This window comes from Abramis brama (genome assembly GCF_963993115.1).
Source record: "Abramis brama genome assembly, chromosome: 5".
NCBI lineage: Eukaryota > Metazoa > Chordata > Actinopteri > Cypriniformes > Leuciscidae > Abramis > Abramis brama.
Genome location: NC_139967.1, coordinates 45986334 through 46000125, shown reverse-complemented (window position 1 = coordinate 46000125; position 13792 = coordinate 45986334). Strand labels below are relative to the sequence as shown.

Genomic DNA, 13792 nt, shown 5'->3' with positions numbered 1-13792 from the left:
ATCATAATCACGATTATTTTGGTCAGTATTGAAATCACGATTATGTAACATGATTATTTCACATGACTTTGGGAACGTGTTGTATTTATTAAAAAGACCCCTTTCAACAATTCTTAAAAAAATTGAAATTTGAACATTTATTGTACTTTTTGAACTATTAAAATAAATAATATAACAGATAATACTTCAATAAGTATTTTAATTTTCCCGCAGCTCTACCACTTATAATGCGGGAAATTCCCCCACAAACATTGATTCACTTTAGCAAGTAGATTGTATGAATAGCCTAAATTAATCTACAAAGATTATAAAATCAAATCTATAATTTTTAAAACTTTCGCAAAGATGCAATTTCACAAACCGCTTGAGTGTTCAGCGGTTGGACAAAGCAAGCGTTGAAACTACACTCTCGCGTTTAGGAGTCGGGACATGACGGAATTGTCACTTGCACAAATCGGGCCAGCATTGCATCGTAACTAAAGTTGATCATTTTCACTTCTTTAAGTCTTTATCAGTTTAAACATTCAAGCTGAGAGAGTTTACGGCTTCGGGAGGGGCGGAAGTGTGCATGTCATTCAAAACACAAGACAAAATAAGAGTGTTCTTGCAAAACAGAACATGGCAAAATCGTTTTAACTCGATTGTACTATTTTGGTGATCGTTGGGAGCCGAAATCGAAATCGAAATTCAATTAATTGCACAGCCCTACTGGGAAGAGGGGAGCTGCAACAATGGAGAATATGGGGAAAATAATCAACATTTAAAAAAACGATAATTACATTATTACATCACACATCTTTTTTTTTTTATATATGCAAATAGGTGTACCGAATATGTAAACAACCTTCTATCCTGTCTTTCTTTTTTTTGCTTTCACTTTCTTTTCATTCCAACTTTCTATGACACACACACACACACACATGCATACCTTTGTCCTTCAATGACTTTAATGTGTTAACAACACAGATCTCTCCACCGACTGAAATGTGGAGAATGTTAAAAATGTGCTGCTTCCTTCACCTTAATCTACCCTTGTCCCTCTCCACTCCTCATATTTATTTTGATTCTCTATCCTCAAGTTACTCCTCTTTCCATGGCTCTTTCTCAGGCATTATCTCAGCGAGACTTTTGAGTAAACATCAGCACGCTTATCTGTGTATCAGTTCATACTTGTCTGTAATATTACCCATATCCAACTGAATGCCTAGTACGCTGACTGAAAATAACAGGTAACCAAATGTGACGTGTTTTAGCAATGGGAAAGAAAGACACATCTGTATAAGGAGATCCAGTGTGATCATATCTTCACTTATAGGGTATCATATCTTCATAAGCAGCTTTTCAATGAGGAAAAAAGCCTCCTATGGTAATATGGCACAGGTTATTGTCATGTCACAGGATATGTAACAATGAGTTTGCCATCAACATTTGAAATTTAATGCAAAACTTCCCACCCATCTTCTTTCAGCTGATGCTCAGATCAGTGGCAACACGTAAAGTGTTGCTTAGTGCAAATAATATGCCATTCGCAAGATTCTTTTTACTCGGATCAAAATTACCCTTTAATCCAATGTTCTTGTTGTACAAGGCCCTGTTATATTTGTCCTCACAGTTCTTACAGTTTTTAAATGAAAACAGAAGACACTTAAAAAAAAAATGTTAGTGTAGATGCAGATATTGTCAGATGTTTCTCTGCGTGTCACTATAAACTAGGGCTGCAACTAACGATTATTTTGATAATCGATTAATCGGGCGATTATTTTTACGATTAATCGGTTTATGTACTTATATTTTAGTTTTGCCCATTTTTTTCCAAGTAAATTATTAACAAAGGGTCCTTATCATTCAATATAGACTTTTTAGAGATTTTAACCATTTTGCATTGTCATATCCTCATCAAAAACATACTTGGAGTTGTGTTTTATTATGTGTTAGTAATCCTTTGTCGAACTCTTCTGCTATCAAAACACTGACCCATACGTACTCTAGCAAATTTCACAAGGAGACTTCAAATGTTTTCACCATGGCAGTCATTAGGGCTCCTAAAGTAGTTTAATAACATCCCGAACAAAGCTTATTAAGAAATCTTGCAGAACATATTTTCACGAAGAATAAGAATAAAGACTACAGTTGCAGTAAATTGCATTTTATTTTATTTTTTCCTGTAAACACACAGCTTATACCTGGGAAACAGCTTTATAGCTTATGCTGTGAAATCAATCAGAAAGTTGAAAGTAGCTTTTTTTTTGGTAAATTTATGGTAAACTTTCGTTCCTACCAAAACATTAGTTCTGAGAAAAAATAATGAATTGCAGAGTTTAACCATCATAGAGTTAAAGTGTATCATTTGCTTGTGACAAGTCCAGTCAGTTTAACAGAGAGCCCCGGCCGCGCGCGCGCACTCACCCGAGCGCTGTCTTGCTCTCTCTCTCTCCCTCGCGCATATTAATCAAAATCAATTGATACGATGGTATCGGAAAAAAAAACTCTCCAGTGATGAAATGTTTTCTTTGTTGACAAATCTTGTGCGATATCCTAAACTGCCGAATGCTGCTTCGTTCGATTAGTTTTATCTTCCGCTTTTTTCTTTTTCTTTCTCGAGCTTACTCCACTGCCGTCTGCCTCCGCCATCTCGCTGAATGCCGCACAGACGCTGTGCGGGAAGCACGTGACATAAAACAAGGCCAGCTATTGGCTATTCGCTACTTCTCCTGCTGTACTGGCTGAGTAAAACCTCCGGTGGCTCATTACTGCCACACTTTGGTCACCGCAGATTTAAAATATGCACGAAATGAGCCGCTTATGGCAAATAAAAGTTATTTAGCAACTAATCGATGACTAAATTAGTTGACAACTATTTTAATAATCGATTTTAATCGATTAAATCGATTAGTTGTTTCAGCTCTACTATAAACTGAAGTTAAACATAAAACACGCATCTGTGCATCACAATGAGTCAAACTAGCTATTTGGGACCGGTTGTCATTACTTAAGCTGTAATCATCACATGAATCACAGCAGTAGCAATCACAGTCTTGATTATTTATTCAATTAATTGTGAAGCCCTAAAACCTACGGAAGCTCTGAACCGCAACGAAAAAATAAAATAAAAAATCCGTAAAAAAAATATAGCAAAAATTTCGAGATCAAAGTCAAAACTTTTAGAGATTAAAGTCAGAACATTTCGAGATTAACGTCGACACATTTCGAGATCAACATCGAAACATTTCGAGATCAACGTCGAAACATTTCGAGATCAACGTCGAAACATTTCGAGATCAACGTCGAAACATTTCGAGATCAACGTCGAAACATTTCGAGATCAACGTCGAAATATTTCGAGATCAAATTCTAAACATTTCGAGATCAAAGTTGAAACATTTCGAGATTAACGTCGAAACATTTCGAGATCAACGTCGACACATTTCGAGATCAACGTCGAAACATTTCGAGATTAACGTCGACACATTTCGAGATCAACGTCGAAACATTTCGAGATCAACGTCGACACATTTCGAGATCAAAGTCGATCAAAGTCGAAACATTTCAAGATCAAAGTCGAAACATTTCGAGATCAAATTCGAAACATTTCGAGATAAAATTCGAAACATTTCGAGATAAAATTCGAAACATTTCGAGATCAACGTCGAAACATTTCGAGATCAAATTCGAAACATTTCGAGATCAAATTCGAAACATTTCGAGATCAAATTCGAAACATTTCGAGATCAACGTCGAAACATTTCGAGATTAACGTCGAAACATTTTGAGATTAACGTCGACACATTTCGAGATTAACGTCGACACATTTCGAGATTAACGTCGACACATTTCGAGATTAACGTCGACACATTTCGAGAATACAGTCTTCCATAGAAGTTGCGTGTGTGCTTGCCGTTGTTTCACATTGCCGCACAAGCATTCATAACGGTGCGCATCCACTGGTGCAGAGGGAGTGTTTCCAATTCATTACTCTCGTGTGTGTATGTGTGTGTGTGTGTGACTGTGTGCGTGTGTGTCTGTGTAAAGAAATGCGTTTGTGAAGTTGAACTGCCTCGGACATGGATCTACACAAATTAGTAGCTTTTTACTTTTATCTGGGCTTTCAACAAAAGGAAATTCTACAGGTGCTAATCTACCAACATGGCATTAACATTTGTTTTAGGACGTTACAAAATATACTGCGCCGGAATAGACTTTACAGGCGAAAACACTTTTCAGACTGGATGGAGATATCCAGCTTTATGAATGAATGAATGAATGAATGAGGCCAAAAAAAATAATTTTTTAGTGTAGATGCAGATATTGTCAGATGTTTCTCTGCGTGTCACTATAAACTGAAGTGAAACATAAAACGCACATCTGTGCATCACAATCAGTCAAACTAGCTAATTGGGACCGGTTGTCATTACTGTAATCATCACATGAATCACAGCAGTAGCAATCACAGTCTTGATTATTTATTCAATTAATTGTGCAGCCCTAAAACCTGTTTGACTCTCCTTATGTGGAACTCAGACAGCGGTGTGTGTTCACGCTGCTCCTTTTTATTATAATGAAAGTGGGGAAATAAAGCAAAAGTATATATTAGAATCATCATAGAAAGCAGCCCATGCACTGTATCCTAGAGGGCTGATCACATGACGTTTATTCATTACGAGGAAGTTTCAGCAAAGATTTAGATCTAGATTTATTTATGGAGAAGAGAAACAAATATCACCCTGTTCAGCTGTTCCTCCATCTACGCCGAGCTTTTAATGTTGTTGCGGAAAGGGTGAAGCTGATTGGTTGGTTATTGTCACATGACCTGCTGTGCACTTGCGAAGTTGAGAATTTTTTAAACGAGCGCGTCACAAAGCAAGACCGTCTACCTTTAAAATAACAAACTTGAGAACGCAAAACATGCGACGTGAATTGTCTTCTGTAGATAAACATTAGCTTTAAGTGAGGAAATATTGTTTTAACATAATATAATAAAACTAGCTTTGATTTAATGTTTTTAGTATTTTCATACTTGAAAGAGAATAAAGATAACAGTAAAAAACTGATTTAATTACTTTTGTTGGCCTTATCTTTCATATTTAACAGTGGCAATACAGTGCCACAAATGACCGATAAAAACCGCCCTGAATAGAAGAATGGCCTCTTGTTCAGTCTTGACATTTACATCTGCTTTGTATACAGTGTTTTCCTTTTGTCCCTGATTCCTGCATGTTTTTCCTGTGTGTTGTCTGAGTGATTCCCTCATGTTTTCCTTCTGTGACATGAGGTCTGTGCGTTTGTGCTTTCATGTTTTGTTTGCTTCGTTTTGTTATATCTCAGTTTGACATCTTTTCCTGTGTACAGAGATTGGCTTTGGGAATCATGGGACTCCAGTGTGGAAGTGTGACGCTGATTTTGAGACTGGAGTTTTCATATAGCATATGAAGTATATGTATATGAACATATATGAGCATATACATACAGTATTATTATTAGTTTTAGAATTATTATTAGATATAGAGACTGTTTATAAAGCTCTGAGTATGAAGTTGTTGTAATAAAAATAGATTCCCTGAATACAAATGATTATTTTGATAGTTTTAGATTTATTTTTATGACACATGAAGGTGCAAAGTTTGAATCTGAGGGTCCATGGCTGCGGTTTATCTGTTGACCTGCAATATAATGAGAGGCAAGAGACATGAGTTAACCAGGATGGGTGGGATGTGGAGAGGAAGATAGTGGGAGTGGTCAGGAAGAAGGGGGAGTGGCCAGTGTGATTGTGTGTGTGTGTGTGTACGGTAGCCGGAGCTCAGTGACTGAGTGCTGCGTTTTATGTGCCGTACACACGTGTGGACTGAGAGCTTCATACAGGAACTCCAGAAGAAGGTAAATGGCTCTTTCATGAAGGGTTTTATCATGTGTTACTGTAGATATTGTGCTGTTGCCATAAGTTTCCACTTCATTGTTTTATTAATATGGATTAAATGGCATACATTTAATTAATTCACAGTATTCATAATATTTTAATTATGAACTACATTTTAAGTATGTATGTATATATTTATTATTATTATTTTTCTTTTTTTAAATGTGTGTGTGTATATATATATTTGTCATACACACACATGTGGGGTTGGTAAGATTTCGGCTAATCAAGGGATCATTTATTTGATCAAAAACACAGTAAAATAGTAAAATATTTGTACAATTTAAAACAGCTGTTTTTTATGGGAATATATAGTTAAGTGTAATTTATTCCTGTGATCAAAGCTGTATTTTCAGCATCATTACTCCAGTCTTCAGTGTCACATGATCCTTTAGAAATCAGTCTAATATGATGATTTTATGCTCAAGAAACATTTATGATTATAATCAATGTTGAAAATAGATGTGCGGGCTAATATGTTTGTGGAAACCACGATAATATTTTTTCAGCATTCTTGGATAAATATGAATAGAAAGTTCTAAAGAACAGCATTAATTTGAAATAGAAATAATTCACTGTCACTTTTGATCAACTTAATTCATCCTTGCTGAATAAAAAAAAGAAAAAGATTGACCTCAAACATTCAAACTGTAGTGTCTATTATATGTATAATAAACATAGGAAACTAAAATATTTAAATAAATCTAAAAATGCAAAATGAAATTTTCCTCGGATTGTTTGAGCGAGACAAAGGGAAAAGGGACCTGTAGATTGGCAGTAAAGCTCCCAGTCTTTGTTGGATATTCAGTGAATATGGTGTATGATCTCTTCATCTCATCATTTTACCGTGTGTGTGTGTGTGTGTGTGTGTGTGTGTGTGTGTGTGTGTTTTGGAGCCAAAATGACGGGCCCTGCTACTGTATTTCACTCATCATGAGTTAAGGGTGTGTGTGGTTCACCAGACTTATCCAGACGCTCATGGAAAATGCTTCACACACACTAGATCTTATGAGCTTTGTGCACTCAGCTACCTCAAAATTGGGCAATTTAGAAGATGTAAAGCTTTATGTGGCATTTGGGGAGAAATGAAATGCAAGAAGAGAGAAGCAGAGATCTTGTGAGAGTCTCAAGCCGCGTCTCCATTACCCTTCAAATTGCGCAAATTGAAATTGCGAATTGAAAATACGCCCAATGGAAACACGTCAATTTCACAAAAACTCCCATTTATCGCAAAAAAGTTTTTACACTCGCATGAGGTGGTTTTTCAGGCTATTCGAAAAAGAAATATTTCGCAAAACTGCAATGGAAAAGTTTTTGCGCATTTACAGGTCACCTGACGTAGATGACGCGGTGTGTGTGGACCGAATACGAGACAGAATTATTTATTAAATCCATAAAAGACAGAAGAATTACAGGAATACTGGATTCTAAACCTCAAAGAAATGCCACAATCAAGACCTCGAAGCAGATCTGAGGGAGAAACACCCAGAAACACCTCATATGTGCCGCTCCCAGTATAAGGGCCTTTCCTTGCCATTAATGATTGGATAACACACATACGTCTCGATTTTTGGAATGACTTATCGCGAGAGTTTTAGTCGCATAACATCGGTTAATGAAAACGCTGTCATTTCGCAATAGTACATTTTGAAAAAAACGTAATGGAAACACGCCTTCAGTTTATCTGAAACTTCTGCAGCGTGAATTCAGTGCTCACTCAAAAATAAAAATCACTCGTAAGTTTTCTCACCCTTGTGTGACTTACAACATAACATCGTCTGTGGATGGAGAGTTGCATGAGCAACCTTTATTGTACTTTTTTGTCCTTTAGGAGCTTGAAAGCCCCAGGCCCCATTTACTTTGATCATGGAAAAAGCTTATCACTGGGGCTTTCAAGCTCCTACAGGACAAAAAAGTACAATAAAAGTTGTTCATGCAACTCGGGCACTATAACCAAAGTGTGTAAAAGCCATGCGACTGCTTTGTGTAAGGAACAGGCTAAAAGTTGAGACCGCTTCAGTTCACAGAATCATCTTTATTTTGGGGTGAAATGTCTCTTTAACGGCAACCTTTATCCGAACTTCAGAAAAAGCCATTTCTCATGTGTTTTCATGGCAAGCATCTTGTAATTATAGTGTGGAAAGATGGATGCGACTGCTGGCTAAGCAGTGTCTTATATCTGTTTTCTACAGACAGAAAGATGATGCTTTGCTGTTTGTTTGCAAGTAAAATCTCGCAGCTTTACTCTGGGACAAAATGGTAATTTACATGTTTAAATGGTTCCCTCAAGCTGGTCTAAAACAAAGACACACTCAGACACATGACCTCATGTAAGGCCTGATTATTTCTGTTTGTGTTGGGCTGCTGATTAACTGCGGTTTGCTCTTTATTGTACCATATAACTGTTAATCCTGTTACAATCACCGTTAAGCCAGAAAGACTTAAAGTCCACAGCGTTAAGCTAACAATAAACATCTTAGTCCCTTCAGCCTTCTTTACAACTTGCAGACAAACTCAAAGACTTAAAGGTTCAGTCTGGTTCACGTGTTTGAGGGAATTATTTGTATTTATTTATATGCTTATATATACATTGCATATTGAAATTATCTGCTTTTGGAATCTCACGATTCGGTTAATAAATCAATTCTCAATTTTGAATACAATTTTTGTTTTGATGTATCCATAGATTTGATTTTAGATTTGATCCTAAATTTTGATTTGAATTTAAATTAATTTATTGTCCTCCTCATATATGAAGAAAAACCTGTGCCCCCAATTGATTGATATTAGTAATTAAACTCTAAGTTTTGTATAATTAATATTTTTTTCAGTGTCATGTTATTGTATTACTTAAATCAATTTATAATAGGCTAAATCTAAATATTTTAAATTGAACTATTGTATTCATAATAAATGACACATCCTGCCATTTCAATTTTTTAGGATATTGGTAATACTAGTTTATATCTGTTCCCCAGGTACAGTTTTGCCAAGTCTGTTTATTATATTAAGGCAAGTTGTGCTTTTTTTAATGATATCTGGCAGCTTTAATGAACTGAGGGAAGAGTTCAGAAGAGAGTAGCCCCTGTTAGTGGAGTAATTTAATAAGGTAGTTTAAACTGTACACAGCTTGTAACCGCAATATTATTGTACTTAAGCAAAGTGGAGACTGAGACGCCTGAGAGCGAGTCATTGAATCATTCATTCAAAAGATTCGTTCAAAAACGCTGAGTCATCCAGTAATGAATCAAGTGAAGTCTTTATGAGCGAGTCATTGAACACTCTCAGAAAAAAAGGTACAAAAGCTGTCACTAGTGCAGAACCCTTTCAAAAGCTACGCCTTTATACTCAAAGAGTGCATATCAGGTACATATTGGTACCAAAAGTGTACAAATTAGTACCTAAATGGTACATATGAGAACTTTTTTAAAGGGGATACCATCCCTGTGACAGCTTTTTTTCAGAGTGTGAATCATTCATTCAAGAGTTTTTAAAAAAACAATGAATTAAAATGAATTGCATATATTTTTTAAACATACTGTTTTGTATAGCTGTCTATTTAGAATCGTGGGAGAATCGTGACCTATTTTAAACAAACCAATATATATCTATATCCAGAATTGTGCAGCTCTACTGTTTACTAACCAATTAGTTGTTCTGTCTTGCTTGGTAGAGCCGAAATCAATCCCAGATCGGTTTTGATGGTTGAATTTCTATTGAACTGCAATTTTGTGTGTTGGCCACATTTATCTTGCTCTCCGAGTCTGTATGATTTGGTCATTGAATAGGGCTTCAGAAGAAAATGAATTTGTTTGTTTATATTTTGCAGGGCGGGCAGGATAACGTCAAGGCAGAAGAGCTCATCAGCCAATCAGAGAGAATTGAGAACCACAGAGAAGGCAAGTTAAATCACACAAAACATTCACTTTAATACAATCTGACAAAAGAGTTTAATCTTGCAAAAAAGTATAGAAACGCTCCACACCAAGGTAGACTACGGCTATCCAGCGCCCGTAGAGATGTAAAGCTCATTTATGTCTGCCAAACATACTTTCATCCCCCCCCCCCCCCACCAGGTCAACCCTATATTTAGACACACAGTCTGTTGAAGTAAAACTCCTTTCCTGTGACCCTGACATTTGTGGTGTTAGTGGTCCTTACTCAGCTGCTCAACCCAGTAATTTTGGCCAGGGTGAGAGCAGGGCCAAGCAAAGACGGCCTTAATGAGTGCAGGAATTAGACATTTTGGGAAGCCACTGTTTGTTGTTCAGATGGAGACAAAGGAAGTTTGGGTTTGGACAGGACAGGGAAGAGACTGGGGGAGGAGACAGGCTTTTGTCTTGCAAGTGTTTTGAAGATTTGGGTCAGAGAACACATTTTGAGTTGAAGACATTTAGAGATCAGATAAAGGGAGACTGTCTTTGTTTGAATGTTTTTGCTGCTTTATCCAAAATGAATTTCTTGTCTGGCATTTCCCTTAGAAGATAGTACCGTGTGGTGGTGTAGTGATGGTGTCAGATGGTAATACTGTGGTATTTCAGGCTTTTAACTAAACATAGGTTAAATTGGGATAATCTTCTTAATATTAAATGTTAAAGGAATAAGTCACATATTTCTTTCAGGCAATTATTTATTCCTGGGTAAAGGAGATGTTTATGAGATAAAAAGTTATGAAAATCATAATATGAAAAAAACAATAATAATAAAGACAGTTCATAGTTATGTAATAAAAAGTCAAAATTCTGAAGTACTAAGTCATTATAAGAAAAAAGTCAAAATTGTGATAAACTAAATCATAATTATGAAAAGTTGAAAAATGAGATAAAATGTCAATGAGATAAAGTCATAATTATGAGAAAAAAGGTCAAAATTAAGACACTAATCATAATTGAGAAGTTGAAATTGTCATAATTATGACAAAGATGAAAAAGTCAAAATTGTGACGCATTTAGCCATAATTATGAGATAAAGTAAAAGTGTAAAGTCAAAATTATGACAATCATGATTGACGTCAAAATTGAGATAAAAAGTTAGATACTACTGTAAATCACACTTATGAGATAAAAAATGTTGACTTAATATTTAATAATTTGGACTTATTTAAACTTTTTTTTTTTTCTTATGTGGCAGAAATGGGCTTCCATGCAAATCCTATTTGGGTTTGAGTATACACAATTTACATGAAAACGTGGATGAAAGACTTAATATACGTAGAGTTAATCTAATAATCTAATACTTCTACAAATATAGAGTCGGATGAACTAGTTATTTTTGTGTCATTTTTGGAGTTCATTTAATTTTTAGGTGAGCTATTCTTTCAACAAAAGATGCAGTGCATATGTAATACCTGTTTTCCATACCAGCTGAAACAAATCTGGTTATCCAAAGAGATGATTGAGGGACTGTGTTGGGTTTGACATGCGCTATTTTATAGCCTAGCATTTGTCTGAGAGTGTGGAGAGCCGTTCTTTGTGCTGAAGCTGAAGAATGCGTCTGGGGTTTGGATCTCTTAAATTCATTGCCTGCCACATCACTTGTGGTAAACAAAGCAGACAAGATGGTGATCAAATTAAGCACTTGACTGGACCAGATTCTAAAGACCTCACAGTTAAACGTCTAAGATGTGTCATTTATATTCACTTACTCTTAATTTAGTGCAGAGGGTCATTTAAGGGAGTTTCTGATTGCTGTTAATGTTTGTTTTTATGCTATATATAGTTGAAGTTGCAAGCTATCACTTTTGCACTTCGTATTTCAAACATTCTTTGAAAAGGCCTTTAAAGGAGTAAATCTTGACTCTATAAGGGATGAAAATAACACAAGACGTACTGTAGACTAAGCAGCTTAAAAGCAACAGACGTTGCTCTGCTCCTTCAGAGATCTGAGAATGGTGGAAACAGAACGATACTTCCTGACCAGATGTGAAAAGTATCAGGATGCCGGCAGGACCGCTTTCCTACAAATTACAGGGATCTGCTCAGAAACGCTGTTACCTTAAAAGAGCATTAGCTCTCTCTCATTACAGCTGGAGTGTGTGACCGACGGGTGAATGTGAATCTCTCAAGTACTATCAGTCAGATCGGCATTTTGACATGCCGCTTTTACCACACTATAAAAATGTCTTGTGTCTCTGGTTTAAATTTGGAAACTTTCATTAACAGCTGCACAGGTTTAATGAAAGAAAAAAGTCAGGTATTATAATAATAATAATATTATTATTATTAATACTTCATTCCAGACCCTTAGGTCAATATCACAAAGGAAAAGAAACTGAAAGAAAAGAATAACATACAAACGTAGATTTACAAATTATTTAAGTTTCCAGTGCTTCCAGAACCAGGAGGAATACCTTGTATCACTTAATATAGGATAATTTAAGACCATTATGATTGTATAAAGTAGCCCATTTTAGTTATATCTTCAAATTTGAGCTGCTACGTGCAAATTTTACAAATATTTAGCTGACACTGGGCTCTCGACTGAAGGTTTGACGCTAATGTCACTTCCTGTGCACACCATGTATTCTCTGTGTGGATTTCTGTGTCCTTGTTCCCCCAAACAGCCTTTGCCCTGAGTGTGCATATACTCAGGAAATGTGAACGGAAATGTCCTATCTCCACCCAGCATGCACAGCTCATTACAATAACCATCTGACATTCCTTTGGCTTCGTTCTGTTCGTTTTGTCTCTGCCTGGCTGCATATATTTGCTTTTATATGTGGAGAATATAGAGGAGTGAACTAGTGTTTCACCATACATGCTAATGTAAACCTGAAAGTCTCCTGAAGGAAATTCAGTGTGCAGTATTCATACATTCAGTATGCATGTAATGCCCATGAGTCTTCAGTGAAGTTTGAGCCATGCCTTGACTCCAATGCAGTCGGATCGTTGCATTCCTGATTCCATTCCTGTATATTTTTAAAAACTAACAAGATGTGTTTAAAGCTACAATATGTACGAATTTTGTAATAAAATATCCAAAAATCACTTGCACAGTGTGATATATTTCCTGCAGTTGTGTACTTACAATATCCCAAAAAGTTCCCAAAGATTTTTAATTTCAGAGAAATTCCAATTTTAAATAATGGTTCGTCCCTGTCGCCCTGTCCCACTTGTCACCTGTCAATGACGTAATATCCGCGTTATCCCTGGTTTCCGCTCGTACTGCCATAGTAACCATGTTAGTTCGGTAGAATGAAATGTCCTCATTCCTTTATATCCGCAGGACTCGCGTGTGGCGCTGATATCTCTCTCTCATTAGCACTCGCGCCCTGCTTCACACCACAGTCATGTTAAAAACATCAATGTTTTCACTTATCCATAAACATTATTAGATCCTTTGGCAGTACGACAAGTCTCATCATTCCGCTTATAACCTACGCCTTTGTTATTGTAAGAGGTTAGCGACCCGTAGCGGCAATTTTTTTTTACATATTGTAGCTTTAATGCATTTTGAGACATGTTTTTCTCAATGCACAACTTACATCTTATGTTTGTATACTTGCCTGTAAATGTTAGAAATACACGCAAGTATTTCCTTTTCGCAATAAGAGATTATCCTGACAGCCAGCAAATCTAGGTTTAACTTCACAGACTTCAATGAACGAGTGACGGCGTGCGCATTCGCGTCAGATAGGCGGAGCGATTAGAATTAAAGCGCAATAATTCTAAACTTAAGCTAAAATATTTTGCATCCAAAAGTTTAAGCACTTCAAATCTTTTCCTCCACTTACAACAGCACTATAAACTGCAGTGTATGTTGCAGCAATAGAGATGCTTTTTAATTTGAATGATTAGTTCACTCCAGAATACAAATTTCCTGATAATTTACTCACCGCCACGTCATCCAAGATGTTCATGTATTTATTTCTTCAGTCGAAAG

General features: G+C 36.2%; 1 protein-coding gene across 5 annotated transcripts in view; it reads left to right on the top strand.

Annotated features, from left to right (window-relative positions):
• The window catches only part of smtnb (smoothelin b), a 78573-nt gene that overhangs the window by 19741 nt on the left and 45040 nt on the right, over positions 1-13792 (top strand). For 3 of the 5 annotated variants that reach the window (XM_084113847.1, XM_084113846.1, XM_084113850.1), the window contains exon 6: positions 9741-9810. In XM_084113847.1, coding sequence (XP_083969973.1) covers positions 9741-9810 — 70 coding nt within the window. Of the gene's footprint in view, positions 1-5785; positions 5872-9740; positions 9811-13792 lie in introns of those variants that run through there. The other 2 variants (XM_084113849.1, XM_084113848.1) reach the window with 1 other exon arrangement.